We start from the raw sequence: 17,708 nt of genomic DNA on the forward strand, positions 1-17,708 counted from the left end.
TTTTACTTCCACATGGCTTATCTTGGACATGGCCTGGCACGTCATGAGCACTCAACACGTGCAAGCCAACTTTATAATCAACTATACTGTGGTCTAGGTTGGCTTATTTTTAAATAGCCTAAAACTTTATGAAAACAAAAGCTCCTCATTTCAATTTAACAAAGCCTTATTGAGCATGGCAGCATGGCGAAGCATCAGAATTCTAAATGCAACAAACCAATACCTCCAAAGGGTCCCAGCATCACTGAACCAAAATGCATTTGCCACATGTTATTTGGAAAAGCCTGCCTAGGGCCAGGTTATTTAACCAAGGAAGGATTTAGAATGGACAATAAATGATACCTGGAAAACCATAACTATTGTTGAGAATGGCTGGAAATCAGTATTTAGTAAGTTTGGGCAGAGGATTCTTCTATAAGGAGTGGCCAGTATGTTAACATTAGATAATGCAAATCAGGGTGAATATAGGGAAAAAGGAAACGTTAACACACAACTATCAACACATTTAATAAGGGAAGATATAATGAAAGTTTCAGATAAATATTAGGATATATTTTAGTGGACACAAGAATTATATGCTGAACTGTTTTTTCCAAAATAAGGAGATATCATCTCAATGATTCTCTTCTCTTGCAGTAATAGTGTCATTCTCTCCACTGAACTAATATCAATATTTAGCCATATCTATTTTCAAACGGCAAAACTACCTAGTTTGTGTATTTCCCCTTTTCATTTTCTCTTTGCAGACCACTATTTAGAGGAGAATCAAGGGCAATGGAATACTTGAAATGAGAGTGAAATTAAAGCATTTGACTACCAGCCTAAATAGCTTTTCATAAATAAAACCATAAAGTTGAAAAATATTATTCTCTAAGTAAACCAAATTATACATTATAAAACTGCTTATCAGTTCATTGAACTGTTCAAACACTTTCTAAACAATTTATTAATTTAAAAACCTGATATTCCCTTTTGTTTGATGTATGCTATGGACTGAATATTTGTGTCCCCTCAAAATTCATTGAAATCTAATCCCCTATGTGATGGTATTAGGAGGTGGGTGGGGCCTTTTTTTTTTTTTTTTTTTTTTTTTGCAGTATGCGGGGCTCTCACTGTTGTGGCCTCTCCCGTTGCGGAGCACAGGCTCTGGACGTGCAGGCTCAACGGCCATGGCTCACGGGCCCAGCCGCTCCGTGGCATGCAGGATCCCCCCGGACCGGGGCACGAACCTGCGTCCCCTGCATCGGTAGGCGGACCCCCAACCACTGCGCCACCAGGGAAGCCCCTAGGAGGTGGGGCCTTTGCTAGGTGATAGGTCATGAGGGTGGAGCCCTCATAGAATGGGATTAGTGCTGTATAAAAGCTCTGTCACCCCTCCATCACATGAGGATACAACAAGACAGTTTTCTATGAACTAGGAAGCGGCACCTGGATCTTAAACTTCCCAGTCTCCAGAATTGTGAGAAATGAGCTTCTGTTGTTTATAACCCATCCAGTCTAGAGCATTCTCTTACTGTAGCCCGAACAGAATAAGACAACGCGTCTGCCAGGGGTTAACAGAGGGAGCTGCACTGAACTTTCCAATGATTTCTCCCATTATATCTCCAGTGTCTAGCACTTTGTTGTAGCCAGAGGAAAATTGTGTGAAATGGCTCTCTTTCATGTCCAGAGAGCACTTGGCTATCAACCCTTCCCTCATGGTTTGGGTCTGTGGAGTCTGCCCCTCAGCCCCAATCACTCCTGGCAGTGGCTGGGTGCTCCATGCAGCCTTACTGGCACCGCTGCATCTGTCTTTGTCTGCCTAGTGGCTGCCTGTGGTCCAGCAATGCTCCAGTGTCACTGCCACTGAGAAATATCATTAGATGACAGAGTTTCAATAAAAAGATAATGTTTGTATACCAGCCAGTACTGAAACATTTCAATATTTTAACACCCAGTAGAACTATACTGGTGCATACGAGCTGAATATCTGCCTTGCCTGGGCATAGAAATTAATCCACACTTCTCAAAATCTTAGAAGTGACAGTCCAGCCTGGGAGTGCTGTAAACATGAATGTGGAGAATAAGAGGGGCTTTGCACAATGTCACTGGGAGCACAGCTGCATCTCCCCCACCCAGTCCAGCTCAGTCCTTGGGCTGTGTTGCTTAATTCACTTCAATAGGAATGTTTTGAGCCAGAATCTGTAGACTGCCATTCTAAATAGAGGAGGAGGGATGGGCAAAGAAGGCAGAAAATCCAGGAAGCGAACAAACAGTTCAGAAATTGGTGGGATTCTTTCTCTTTTATCTGACACTGTGTCTGTTGACAAGAGAAAACCAAAAGTGTGGAACTTGCCAGATAAGGACCCAAACATCCTTTAGGTTGCCAACATGAGTATCATTCTTTTTGTTGCCAGTGTCCTATATACATTAAGTATCCACCACTTTTCAAAAACAATCCCATACATCAGGCAGACTTCAAAGGCAGTGTTTGCACTGCCGTCCCTACAGTTGCTTAAGGAAAAAGCAGTTTCTGTTGCCCTAGATAGGCAGTGCTTTAGGCTGCAGTTTGAGAAATTAAATGTTCAAGGCCTTTGGCACTTCCAGTTCTATTTGGAAAAGGACACAGACCTGGCATTTGGAAAGCATTTGCTCTCCATTAAACTTACCGAACCTTGACAAACCAGAGGGGCCAAGAATTAGTCTGCCACTGGCCAAGGCTGGGCCTTGCAAAACCGATAACGGCAATGAAAACAATAACACTGCCATTTATAATCTTCAGCGGGATTCTGCCAACTTTTAACCCAAAAGGACCTCATAATCTGAAAAGAATCTCAAGATTCGTTTTACAGAAAAACAAGAAAACGTTTGATCAAAATCTCCTTTTTTGCCCAGAATTGCCTTCAGCCACAGAAGCAAGTGTGACTATGTCTCCAGCTCACTGTCACTCTCTGTTGGGGTAAATTTACCATGGTGACATTCGAGGAATGGAGAGGACATAGGAAGAGTGAGTGATCTTTAGGTCAGAAGTGCTCTACTGGCCAAGCATCAAGTTTAACTCCCTAAACTATTACCATAGTGTAGTTAATGCCAACCTGGTCCCTTTGGGCTTGACAGCATCTAACCTCCATTCATTAGTACAAACCACCATATTTACTGGAGCAGGGACTTTCCTCTTCCTGGCCTTAGGTAAGTCATGATGCACAGAACATTGGATCTGCTCTAGCAATGGATGCCATCAACTGGGTTGTCTGGTTCTCTACTTGGGAACAGAAGATGGGATTTAGAGAGTTGGGAAACCAAGTATAGACTTCTTCACTTCTAATTCTATGCTTTTACCACTAATCAGTGTGGTCCACATTGGATGACAGTTCAAATCATGTCCCATTTTTTGGGTGTCAAAATTTCACTCCCATCCTTGACATTTATAGCACTAAGTATCACCACAATAATCGCTCTTTAAGTGAATCAACTCCCACTATAAAACTTGCAAGACATGAAGCAACAATAAGTGTCAACTATGGGAACTGACTGAAGGCAGGCTGGGAAGACAAGTGAAAGCCAACTATCCCTTAACCTCGGTGAAGCCATTTCACCCTCTAACACTACTCAAGGCTGCTCAAGAATTTGTCAGCCGTAGGTGTACACGTTCCCTCTGTCTTGTATACCTCGAGATGGGGAACAAAGTTGAAGAGAAACAGCAAAAAGCAGATAGATAAAGGAAAAAAAAAAAAAAAGTGAACAATCACCCACTAAATAATAGAGCTTCCTGGACTAGGAATCACCTTGGCAAATCCTACCTCAGAGACTCCAATTCTTCAAGTGAGGCTTGCCAACCATGTGTCCCAGTTGCCCACAAATAACACCCTTGGAGTGGAAATCCCAGCTGTATACATTTTGCTCTCCTACCGGTGCTTCATTTTTTCCGAACTTTTTCTTCCCTCCATGTGGTTGCCCAAACCAATTCATGTGCTTATTGGCATGTTATGAAACATGGAAACAATTAGAGACCACATTCTGTGGCAGAAGGATGACTCGCTGCAGAATCAATGAACTCTGCAGAACTTGAGAGGATTTGGCAAAAAAGATGGAAACTGTGGAATAAAACCCACTAACCGTACCTCATGTCACACAGTATACAAGGCTTTAAACTGATCTGTGCCTTTTCAGGCAGCAATCAAACTTTTTCAAAATCTCTAGTTTCTAGCTTTATATATATATATATATATATATATATATATATATTCATTCTAATGAAACTCAAAGAAAATATTCAACTTACACATTTTCTCTTCAGGGTTGATAAGTGGTGAATGTACAAGCGTGCAAATAGTCTCCTGATTTAAGTTTGGGATTCCTTCAAGGCCACATTTGAGGGAGAGTGATGGCATTTGAAAAATCACAGAACTTAAGTTTTCAAATGGCCACCTTAAGCCCTAAGCCATACCTCACACTTGTAAAGGGCTTCTTTAGCCCTCCAAATGCTAAAAATGGTCAATTCTCTAACTAAAGACCAATGAAATGTCTAACACATGCTAATGAACCCAGTATCCTTTTGCTTGAGTGAACTATTCTAACTCAGCAAAGGTTACAAGCCCTGCTGCTGTATCAACCACAGAGAGATGGTGAGGGTGAGCCTTGGTACAGAAGAGGGTGGAAAACACAGGAGGTAGGTTTTAAAGGGAGCGTTCCCTAGCATCACCAAATAAAAAAGAATGAGGAAGGAGAATGAAAAACCGAACCAGAAGGAAATGTGGTATCAAGAATATATTATATTTAGTGATAATTATTACTACATGTAACTCGTGTTGACATTACTATTTTCATACTGTATTCTTCAAGATATGTGAAAGTGGCAGCCAGAATGTTCTATTGTGGTCTTTTTGTAGACTGATTAACACATTCCCTGTGTCAGGGTCTCCATTCGGGAGATTCTGTCAAAGGCAAGTGCAGAGGAACCCCACGTTCTGAGCTACACTCTCCTCTTGACTAGGATGCATGGTTGTGCCATCCTGGGGACAGTGGGCACATTTCGCCATGTGCAGTGACTCTAAGTTTGGTTAGGATTCATTGTCAACCATAGAGAAACAAACTCATTTCATTTGGGAACAAAAATTGAATTATTTGGAAGCCAGCTTTAGGGGAGACTAAAGTTATAATGGTAAAGCCTCCAACTTCTCTATCTCAACCAAAAAATAATAGTGTAGACTCAGAGCCACCGTGTCACATTCCTTGTCTCAGGCAATACTCACAATAACCATAACCCTTTCACGTAATCGAAAAAGGAGAAAGGAGACTTTGAGAGGTCCCGCAGCTTGCCCAATGTCTCATAGCTAGTATGCACTAAAGTCAGGATCTAAACACAGACATTTGACCGCAAGGCACCCCTACCTGGAACTATGTCAGGCAGCTTCCGCTAGTGGTGGTGTCCCCAGGGAGTTCTGTGTAATATCATGCTATCTTCTCTTCCCTTTCCTTTTCCTTTCTCTTTCCCACTCCAGTTAACAGGTATTCCTGCCTACTTGTAATACACAGAAGTGTTTACGCACACACACACACACACACACACACACACACACACATACCTCTTTTTTCAGCAAGCCAAGGGGATGAATATTATTTCAGGAACCTGAGCCTTCATCCAAATAATGAAATTTCAAGCTTCAGCCCTTGGAGAGGTGATTTGTGTAAACTACCTGGACCTCCTCTCTTTATAAGAGGGACTACAGGCTGTTTCTAAGTAAAGCCAGGCTAGTTCCTATGTCTACTTTGAATTTGGCTGTTGGGAATTGAGTCCCCAGGTCAGCCCACATAACTCACAAAGTTCCCCAAGTATGGAGCTGTATATTTCAGCAACAACTAACCACTATTTATAACACTGTTTTTATAGCAAAATTTAATCTATGTTCTTGTTTTGAGAATCCAGGAATGCTTTCCGCTTCCTCCCTGGGACTTCGGTGGAAACAGCAAGTGGACAGGGGAAAGGTGGAGTGGAGGATGTGAGGCAGGAAGATGAAGACAGGGTGAGATAATTTGAAGGACCAGGGCTTTGTTAGCTCTCTCTAGGGCATTTGGTCCCTTATTCTCAAGTGTTCTAGACTGGAGAACAAATGCCTTTTTGGGCCTTGGGGGTCAGGGTTCATTTGTATGATTAGGTTGATGATGGTTGAGTTTTCTAAACATTGGCTTTATGCACGTCATCATAAGTTTGGGTATAGGCTGAACCACCGCAGAATAAAAATCACAAGACAGCACTTTACTTGGCCTCCTCAGGTCATTTAACAAAGGAGAAAGGTAACTTGCAAGAGCAAAGAGTAATTAATGAAGAGAGCAAACAGAGGCTCATTTAGTAACTTCCAAATAAGTTTCTCTGTCTGAGGTGGGAAAAAAAGGTAGCCTGCAACATAAAGATAAACTGTAGGTATTTAAGTCACAATGCCTTCTGCCAAGAATTGCTCATTACCATCAGATGTTGCACTGGCAGTGGGGCCAGTTAGAACTAATTTTATTATTAGAAGCAATTAGGGAGAAAAGGGGCAGAATTCCATTCGGGTTATTTCAAAACAAGTTTCTGTGCATGGCTTAATGAAGGCCTGCAGTGTCAAGATAAAAATGTGTGTTTTACTGAAAACAGCTTTTGCAAATGACTGCTTGTTACCAGCCAGTATCTCCAGGCAGAACAGTCCGAGTAGCTTGGATTTACATGTGTGCTGTAATATAACAGTTCAGCTGTCTCCGCTTCACAGAAGTGTTAACAGACAGTACGGCCTGGTGGGTAAGCACAGATGTTGTGGAGACAGACTGTTTTCAATTCCTCACTCTGACCTTGGTAACTGAATGAGCTTAGGTGACCTTCTGGAATGTCCTGGCCTTACTCATATATAAAGTGGAAATCACAGAAGTGTTTATCTCATGGGTTGTTGTAAAATATCAATGTATCCAATACATGTTAGGCATTGTTAGAATGATTAACGATTATATCCAATAATTATTTGGGCGGGGGATTGTTTTTAAAGCAAGGGCTTGCTAGATAGGGGTTACCCTGAGTACAAGTCAGTAATGGATCTATTTACATCCATTTTGAATGGCATTTGCATGAAAAGTATAACACAGAGACGTCTTCGCAGCCATCAAAGTTTTTATCTAAATTCTTTCCAGACAATATTTCAATATTTCTGTAGAATTCACATTTTGAAAAGACCTGATTGCTTTTTAGGTTTGCTAAACAAGTTGTGTACTATATCTATTGATTTCCCAGCTTTAAGGTAACAGCTGGGACTTTTTATATTTTCCTAAGTCTGAGCTTTTCCCTTATGAATCTCCTGAGCAGCTTCTAACTCCTCTCTCATATACATACTGGGGCTAAGAGAAACTGTATTGAGCTTAGGAGAACATTGAAAAAATCTCAACTGTCACACAACAAATGGGGAGCTGGGCTTTGGCTTCCTTCTGAATATCCTTTTTGATAGTACTGTGACCCCAGTGAACGAGCCCTCTACCAGTGGTTTCAAACTCTGCCCCGAAGGCCCCACACAGTGAGAGTATGCGCTGTCTTCAGTGATCTGTCAGAGACCTACTTGTTCCTTAAATTCTCAAGGTTACAGATTGATTTTCATCAGATGGCTACGATATTCACTTGGCATATTCACTTGGGAATAAGGCATCCTGCTTACCCATTATGTTCTACTTTTGCAAATCAAGAGCATTTAACTAATGTGCCATGCTCCGTAATATTGGACCCATATGATGAATAAAACTCCTTTCTTGGACCTTACTAAGCAATGACTCCATTATTAAAATCTATTCATTTTGGAGAAGGCTAAACTAACAAAATGCCCTCTACACATTTATGTGTTTTCTTAGCAGTATATTAACCAACATCATTTTTTTGGCTGCCCTGACTTAATTTATGCTAAGTTGAATAATTTTTAAAAAGAGCCTCTTTCACAGAATTTTAGATTTTACACTGCAGATTATGAGAAAGAAACAGTTGAAAATATTGGGAAGTACATATGGTGAGATTCTCCCCCATAGTCTGTGTGTTCTTGTTCAATGTGGATTTTACAAAGATGTCCAAGTTAATATTTATTTTTTCTAACCAAGTTGTCTACTTCTTTGAGTGCTGTTTTTTTCTTTTAGCGATCACACACATCATAACATGAGAGAATTTCCTTTTTGAAAGATGCAAAAGAATGTTAAAGAATGGTTTAATCTAAGCTGTTGATGCTCATTCACAATTAGTGTCTATTACAAAGTCAAAGCTTAAAGACAGGTTAGATTCTGACCAGAATAAAATATGCAATGCAGGAACTATCTGAGGGAAGATTTTGAAAGGGAGAAGGTAGATATTCATCCTTACCCTGGATCGTTCTTCTAGTTTTGTCATCATAACAACTGTGGCACTCCGTTGTTCCCATATCATTCTCCAAAAGTCCCCAAATGTTTCGGGGAGAGATCCCTGTGTTGCAATATAGGCATTTTGTTTCCTATAGCCATCTATGTAGTTGGCATTCACATAGTCACTTCCTGGGATTCCTGTAAAACAAGGAGTGTTATTCAATGAGGTGAACATATCACAAGAGGAAACATCCTGGGACATGCCCTAATGACAATGTTATATTAAGAGGAGTCACACTATATTAAAGTTTGGGTTTTAAACAAGATCAAAAATAGGTCTTATTGGGACCATTACGTTAGAGTAATGCAATGTTTGTATTTATCATGTGACAAAGTGGACTCCAAAGAAAGAAAAACACAACCAATTGTCCATAGAATGCCTTTTCTCTCACACGCTGTCTGTTTTCTCCATTGCATCAGAAAAATATAGCTTGCAAAGGAGGATAAACAATTATCTGGTCACTTTCCTCACTCATTCTCTTCTTCGTTTCCAGACAAAAACCAACGAAAATAATGCCTGAGCCTGTAAATGCAATATAGGGTGGAACATGTCATAACAGTGAAAAATTCTTTCCAGATTTAGCTAAGAGGAAACTCATATATAAACTCTTTTAGTCCTCACAACAACTCTGTGAAGTTCTGTCATGATCTTCCTTTCTCAGAGGTGGAAACCGAGGTGCACAGAGCTTGCTGACGCTGGTGGAGTCTGGTTTAATTATAGGCAGGCAGTCTGCTACATCTGTGTCTTAACCTCTGTAGGGTACTGCTTCTCGTTTAAACCTCAACGGGTTGTTGTATCACATGAAACCTCTCCTTGGATTATGACAACTGCCTCCTAATTGGTTGTTCCGCTTCTGCTTTGTCCTTTGCAGTCTGTTCTCTATCTAGTATGAGAGCAATTTTTAAAAATATATTTCAGACGCTGTAATGTCTCTTCTTCAAAGCCAACAATGGCTTCCCCTTATACTTTAAATAAAATCCAAACTCTCAACAATGGCTACACTCTGGCTAAACTCTGTACTAAACAATGGCTACACTCTGTACCTCTCCAGACTAAACAATGGCTAAACTCTGTACTTCTCCAGACTCATCTTGTCCCACTCACCTCCTCGCTTTCTAAACTCTAGACGCTGGCCTGCTTCTAGATGCTGACTTTGTTAGAAAACGTTGCTAGCTTAGTACCCTCCCACATCCTACAACACTCTCTGCCTCGTTCCCATCAGAAAACACTCAGCCTCCATCTCAGAAGGCCTGCCCTTGACACCCTGGGACCTAAGAACCCTCTTGGCAACTCTTTATGTGACTTATTATACATTGAAATTACATATTTAGTTGTTTGTTAACTTGCTTATTGCTTGTTTTATGTGCCTCTAGACCACATCTCTTTTATTCACCTTTGCTATCCCTAGTGACAAAAAGAACAAATTTTGTGCTTCCGTTCCAACATTTAATAAGTAGCACCGCTGTAATGTAACACAGATATTCTGATTAAAAGTCTAATTTTCCTTCAGCACAACAGCTTTAAAAGGGGTATAGGGGGGAAGTTTGAGTTTCTTTCAAGAAGAGTGGCTGGAATGATTAAGGAAATCAAAGCTATTCCTTATGAGAAAGGAATATATATTATAACCTGGCAAAAAGATAGGGGTTGGAGATAAGAGCTGCCCATAAGTGTCTGAAGAGAGGTTGAAGTTTACTATGTTGAGACCCAAGTCTTTCAGTTCTGAAGGATGTAACTACAGAGAGATGAATTTCATCTCCAGTATAATAAAAGTCAGAATCAGAAAGGGGATAGATTTCCTCCAGAGGTAATGAGTTGCCTATCCCTGAAGGGGAACAAACACTTTACAGGGAGGTAGCAATAGAACCTGTACATGGTCCCTTCTTACTCTGGGAAAATATTAGTCTTGGATTTATTAAAAAAAAAAAAAAAAAGAATATTTTCTTTATAATGGAACATATGTTCCCAAGCTAAGATTACTGTATTTCACTGATTGCCACTTGCAATTACTTTGACTGCTTTTCTGATTCCAGTTGTAAAACTGATCCTCTCAAGAAAAAGTAATGAAATTCAGATGGAAACTGCTGGGCTCCAAGATGAACACATGGATATGGAATACCACCAGCATTAGTGAAAAGCCTTTTGAGCAAAAACTGAAATGCACGGTTGGTTGTAACATTATTCATCTATTATAGCTACTCAAGAAGCAGTTGGGGTTCTGGCAGCCCTCTGTTGATAAAGATCCTATTCCTCCCTGACACCAAATTACTGTAGATTCAGAGGACAGTTTAAATAAAGTCCTCAGGTTACAACCACTGGGGAAGCACGCACATCTACATGTCCACAGGATTTGGTTCTGAGCCACCAATGAGTCTATATTATAATACAGGAAAAGCCCACTTTAAATAATTTAATTTAGCAGTTAACATTAAAGAATTGATAGAAAGAATTCTGGCTAAGAGCCTCACTCCGCTACCAAAATACAGAAAACTTTTTTCCAAGAAAACTCAAAAATGGAGAAATCCGGTTTAATGACTCAGAAAATGCATCAGCTGGGCACTATGCCATTTTTCTCTCATCAAGGATGATAACAAATATGTCTGAACAACACATCTGAGGACAGAGGAGGTGGGTGTGAGACTCATATCTAAAGGAGGGGAATCAGAACTATCCTATATTCTTGCATAAATTTTAATCAGTTATTATGTAATGCATTGGTTTTTGACATATTGCTCAAGTTTGAACAACAAGTCGTCATATTTTAGGGGGAATAGGTTGATACTGAATAATGGTCGCATTTTCCAGGGATAAAAATACAAAAATTCTGCCTGAAAACTATTAGGCACCTGGGATCCATACTGTATCACCAAATACTTTAAGAATTTGGGACTTGATATTCTGGAAAGAAGAGAATTGAAAACAATAATTCAATACCTAGGAGAGCTAATTGTTAGGCTCAAATTTATATCCTGAAAATAGTGTGAGGCTCCTCTTCTATTTTGACACTTGTCTGTAAGGAGGTAGTACCTGGAATAAAAGCCTCCTGGCAAATCCCTTTACACACTCTGGCAAAAAGACACTTCCAGTAAGTTCTCTCATATGTCTTTTGCAATGTGGAGATGTGAGAGACGGCTATGTTCTCTAGAAGCTCTAAGGCCTAATGTGTCCTATATTCATACAACCCAACATAACAAGCTGTGTAGAAAGAGGAATGAGAAAAGATCTGAGAAATGGTGGTGGCTTGCCCGTCTAAACAATATTAACCCCATATCAGAATCTGAAATTAAAGAGCAGTGTATTTCAAGTAGATGGGACCTCAATTTTCAATGCGATATATTTAGAACAATTTTTCAATCAATCCCAATGAAAAAAAAAATACTATGCTGGCTTTCCACTAATGCAACACTAATCAGCATGCAGTACTGATCCAAGAGAAGTGTGTGAGAATTCATTGAATTCTTCTGGGGCTATGATGAATAGAAATCTAAGTTAAAATGCAGAACTGAAAGAATACAGGATTACTATAAATTAGCTGATTCCTTTTATTTCTTGGGGTCAAGGAGACTTTTGTCCAAAACTATGGTAATGGTGTGCCTTGCCTTTTTTTTTTTCGAGGGGCAGGAGTTATTAAAATAACAAGAGCATAAAAAACATGTCTGAAGCTCATCATAGGCAAAATCTTAGGATTGGCCCTGCTGTAGGATTGTCTCTTGGACAGTTGGTCTTAATGTCATTGTCCAAGAGAAACAGCTTAGATCTAAAACTTGCTCTTCCTAGGCATCCATGGCTTTACTTCATTTATAAAAGTTTTCATGGTCTCCTGTGTATTGTTTCATGTGTATTCTCCAATTAATAAGTCACGTAAACACTTCCAACACCAATAATAATTGTTTATCGTTCTAATCTTAAAAGTGAGAATACTGAGGCTAGATCTTGACTTTATATCGTACCCCACAATATTCCCCATTCCTGTGTTATCAGTTAATGGACTGTTTGTTATTTCTTGTGGTGCTTAAAATTATTACTTACATGCTTTATACTGGGTCTTTGTGTTTTGGGCAAACTAAGAGCTATAAAACTCAAGGCTTTAACAGATATTGTGATGAGGTGAATGACTGGCAGAACTGGGCTTCTGTGTTCTTCATGCACAGCGAGCCATAGCAAACAGCTATTCAAACAGGGATGGGTCAGGTTTAGGCTTTCATTTTATTCACTGGGAATTGCCAGTTACAGCTTTCAGTGGAAAACTTAGCCTGGACATGAAGTTTGGGCTCCCCTGTTTTTCTGTCTGAAAAACTTTGAGAATTTATCATGAGTTCAACATGCAGGGGTAATGCCATTTTGCTTCATTTAAGCATGGGATTAACACTTTAGGGCTTCATAATAATGTTCCCCTGTGTGTTTGAATATTAACAAAAGGAGAGGAATCCTCGGAAAGATAAAGCTACTAGGTTTGAAAGAATATTCGTGATGAATAATTAACTCATACTGAGAAATGCTTTAAAACCTCGAAAGCATGTTGAAATGTCAAAGAATACACTATCTGAGCTGTTTTGTCATGCCTGGGTTAAAATAAGTTTTTATTTCCCCTTGTTAATTTTATGAGAACTAATTGGGTCATGTGGGTCCAGTTAAAAAAAATAAACAACTCGCTTTGCATTAGCTTTTTCAGGTCAGCAGATAATTTGATTTGAAAAGATTTCTCTTGTCGAGAGGTGTTTAGAATTATAAAAATTTAATAATGAAGGCCTTAGCTCTGATGTTAAGTGAAAAAAGCAGGACCCAAAATAGTACATGAATTATTTTATTGATGTGAAATTAAGTAATCATAAGGGGTAAGTGTGTACTTTTGTGTCACCCCACACTGGAGGGTAAGTCATATGTGCCTCTTGGAACAATACTAAGCACATGCTAAGGCTTTAGAGAAATTGACCGGGAAACCAGAACTCCAGTCTAGGGCAGCATGCTGGTAGGTTGCTCTTTGACATTTGGGCAGTCCGTTCAACTTGTCCAGACCTATGACTGCTTATCTGCTAAACAAGGTGCGTTGGACAAACTGATTCCCTCAAGTCCCTTTGAGTTCTAAAATAAGATGTCTCTCTGTGGTATTCTTAACCTTCTTGGATTCAGAAATCTCTGTGAAGATTTTAAGATAAATAGAGGCTTTGTGGCTCTCAGATTAGGTAGGAACATGCTCTGATGATCGTTCAAGCTGATTCCTATTGCTTCTACCTCTGATGTGCTGAGATGAGATTTTTTTGGTGTGATTGATACTTCAAATCTTGATTAGAACCTGGTGGGATAAAAAAATAAACAAATTCAAAAACAAGAGGAGGGGGTAGGACTAGGCTAGTACGCAGTCTATTCAGAAAAAGCAGCTTTCCTTGAATTGTGGAGGCGAGAATCAGTAAGAGGCAGCATCAGAGGGAAAGGAGAATGCCATCCAGGGCTCCAGAAGACAAACTACTACAGCATTACAGAGCTGGAGATAGACCTCCAGTTCACTGGCTGACTCTGTTCCAACTTACAGTGTGGCATCAAAACTCCAGCACTTTTGTTTCCTTTCACTCTGCAAACGCTTTGTGAAGTTTGTGTCAAAAAGAAATTGTTTTTTTAGTAAGCCAGTTTATTCCCTGTTGTAAGATGGAAGTACTCGGGATCCACTAGAGCACAAAAGCTATCTTTTATTTAGTAAATAACATCTCCACCACTTCAATACACAAATAAAAAGAAAAACTCCAACAACAATGAATTTCCAGTTAAGACCTAGATTGTAATTTTTACAACCCACAATGCAGAAAAAACTGTTTACTTTGTTTGCTGACACTGGCAAAACTAGAGAACAGAAAATAGAAAAATGAAATCCAATAATAACTTACTAGAAAATTTATTTGATTTCAAGGGACCCAGGCCTTCTTTCTCCTTCACTTACACCATGGCAGCCACCCACAGCTGCATCAGAACTAGCAAAATGAAGGATTCTCTTCGCAACATACCAGAAAAAACTAACGCTTCTTGCAAAGGCACAGTGTATTATCTGCTAAAGTTTCCCCGGATGTGACTGCAGTTTGGCAAATGACCCTCCATGTTTCTACCGTATGTAGGACAATTTGTTTTAGAAGTGTGCGTTGCTCTGTGGGCACTGCAGCTCATCACCACATGAGTTAATGGAAGGGATACCTTTCAAAGAGCTTGTGAACCCAGCCTCCATCCTCTCGATGTTCTCCGTCCTCTGCTCTCTGGTTTTCTATTCCTCAGCATTGCTGAGGAGGCTGGGTTATGGGAGTGGCGATTGGATTGTCTTTGAATGCATTCTAAGATTAGCTACACGTGTTGGGGACTTATCAGCACTTCTGACAGAGGGAACTGATTTCTGGTTAGGGGGCCCTTTGCCCTGAAATATAAAGCAGACTTTGGGCCACTGAAGCATGCCTTTTCAGCCAAGTCACAGAGTTTTGGTCTACTTAGCTTATGTTAATAAGGATGCAATTATTATAGGGCTTTATTCAGCAATGAAGTAGTCAAAATGAAATGCAGAGTATGACGACAGGAGCTCTGTCTGTAGGAAACTCTCAGAGCCCCAGTCCCCTCATATATATATCCTAAAATACAAGCAGCACTTTCATAACCTCCTTACCCAAAACCCCTGTGAGAGTCAAAAGAGTCAATGCATTTGAAATATCTAAAATACCAGTGGATGCTAGTTATTCTTATGATCGATGTGATAAACAGAAATGAAATAAGGCTAGTCATTCCTAAATACTCTACTGACAAAAAGTAATTCTAAATCTGGAAGGCCCCTTCCTAATTCCTATATTAAAAAAAAATAAACGGAGAGGACAAAAATAATTATTTTTTAACTTCCCAACCATGTACAACCTGTGCCTATATTCTAAAAACAGAGCCATTCCGCAGATGACTTAGGTTTCTCTGCAGCATCAGAGTAATGAATTGTAGATTCATTAGCACAATCTGCATAGATGTACAATACAAATGAAAAGAAAATCCCAATAACTGAACTAAAGAAAATGGAGATAAAAAGAAACTCATAGAGCTTTCTGAGTTACACTTTGATTAGCTTCCTGGGAACAAGAGTAAAGGAAAAAACCAACACAACTACTCATCCCTTAAAAATGCTTTTTCTCTTTTCTAGGTAAGAAGCACCACAGGTGCAGGCTGAGGTAGGAGCTGGGGAATAACAGATCCCCACACCACTTGCTCTGCTGCATGCAGGAGAGAGATGCCATTTAAATAGAGAGTGGCAGGGACATATATACACTACCAAATGTAAAATAGATAGCTAGTGGGAAGCAGCCGCATAGCACAGGGAGATCAGCTCGGTGCTTTGTGACCACCTAGAGGGGTGGGAGGGAGGAAGACGCAAGAGGGAAGAGATATGGGAACATATGTATATGTATAGCTGATTCACTTTGTTATAAAGCAGAAACTAACACACCATTGTAAAGCAATTATACTCCAATTACGATGTTAAAAAAAAAAGAATTAACTTGAAAACTGAAAATGTTAGAGAAATTGCGCTAACTCAGCGCTTGATGTTCTGAACAATGTGAGAAAAATGAACTCAACCAATAATGGGATGAGATTTAGCCTTTTTTTTTTTTTTTTTTTAAGATGAGGCATGTGTTCTAACCAACTTCCTTCAGTAGTTTAAATAGAATTTCAAGAGCAAAATAAAACAAACAACAGGTGCCCACAGATTAGTCATTAGTGTCTGGGATTGGGGGAGAGAGGAAAGAGAAAGAGAGAGAATGAGAGAATGAACCAAGAGGGAGGAAAAGGAATCATATTTATTGAGTCAATGTGGGAAATATCATGACAGCTATTCTTTACTGAGGAAAACAGTTTTAATTCTTTAATGTTAGTGCTTCATATGGAACATTTATATTCACTATAATATAATTAAACGCTTATTAGAAAATGTTGGCTAGATGGTATTAACTGATATTCCTGTGTTTGTTTTTACTTATTGAAAATATATCAGGTTATTAGATATGGCCTGTTAAAAAAAAAAGATAACTCACAGCATGGATAAGATGTGAAACTGGAGAATGTTACCATGTGCTGACCGCTGTGTTAAACAAATCGGTAGAGATTTCCCTTTCAACACTATACAGAAGCTAAGACAGGACTTAAACGTAGAGCACAAGTGTAGTGGCAGATGGTGAACTGATAGTACAGGGGAATATCAGTAGTTTCTTCTCTTTACTTTTTAAATTTAGATTTATCTTAGGGGCAGTGATTCCGTGAGCTGCTTCCTCATTTTAAAGGGGCTAAATTGCGCATCTCACAGATAATGAAGTTGTTGTAACATCATCTATATTATTTACAGTTGGAGTTGTCTTGAGTTGCTCCTATTATATAAATCAAACAGCAGATGATACATTTTGGATTTCCATTTAAAAGAACACATTCTTCCTCTTGTTGAAATTTGTAACGCTATTATAGGTCTCATTTCCATGTATCAAGCACCAATATTTTCTTTTGCTTCACAGAGTGCTGCAAATATATGCAGCTTTCTCATTTGGATATTATTAATTTTCCCATAGATCATATGCAAAAGAAATTCCATCTGTGGATAAAAGGATCTATCAATAGTAGTAACAAAATTCATAACAGCAATGATAACTTTAATAGTTCCCAATATTTATTAGGCATTTTCTTTGTGCCAAACACTCATCTAAAGGCTTTACACGCATTAATTCATTAAATCCTCCTAATAATTCTAGGAAGTAGGTATTACTATTAATTCTATTGCACAGATGAGGAAACCAAGGCACAGTAACTTGTCCAAACAATCTCTTCAGAAGCAAGATGATTTAATAGGAAAGTAGTTCTTGAAAAATACACAGGCCCTTGTAGGAAGGTACCTCTTCATTATAGAGATGAAGTGAATAAACATATTTATGGTTTGAAACTAAATATATTCCCCCAAAACTAGAAAAAAATAAAACAAACCCATATTTTACTAAGCTGCCTTTATCAGATTAACAAGCACTGGTGTTAAAAAATGCATATGGCATGAAGCGCTTTATTCTTTGTCATTTCTAACTCTTTTAGATAAAACCATTTAAACCTGGCGCAGTAGGAGAGACACACACCAGCCAGTAATTCTATTTGAGTAAAGCCTCTGGATTAAATGTGTGGGCTTTTTTTTTCCCCTCAAAAGAGTAATCTCTTAATGTCCAAGATATTTATCTATGATCCCTGGATTTAGAATCAACCTTCAGAATTTTCAGAATAGCAGGAAGGATCTTATACATTCTCATTTTAGGAAGAACTAGAACAAAAGACACAAAGTCAGGGGCCCTTAAAC

At 39.2% G+C, this 17,708-nt stretch overlaps 1 protein-coding gene across 35 annotated transcripts in view; it reads right to left on the reverse strand.

Moving 5' to 3' along the window:
- PTPRD (protein tyrosine phosphatase receptor type D) overlaps window positions 1-17,708 on the reverse strand; it is a 2,145,367-nt gene that overhangs the window by 52,878 nt on the left and 2,074,781 nt on the right. For all 35 annotated transcript variants that reach the window (XM_067744351.1, XM_067744350.1, XM_067744358.1 and 32 more), the window contains one exon: window positions 8,339-8,514. In XM_067744351.1, the coding sequence (XP_067600452.1) occupies window positions 8,339-8,514 (176 nt within the window). The remainder of the gene's footprint in view (window positions 1-8,338; window positions 8,515-17,708) is intronic.

This window comes from Pseudorca crassidens, chromosome 7 (assembly GCF_039906515.1).
Source record: "Pseudorca crassidens isolate mPseCra1 chromosome 7, mPseCra1.hap1, whole genome shotgun sequence".
Taxonomy (NCBI): domain Eukaryota; kingdom Metazoa; phylum Chordata; class Mammalia; order Artiodactyla; family Delphinidae; genus Pseudorca; species Pseudorca crassidens.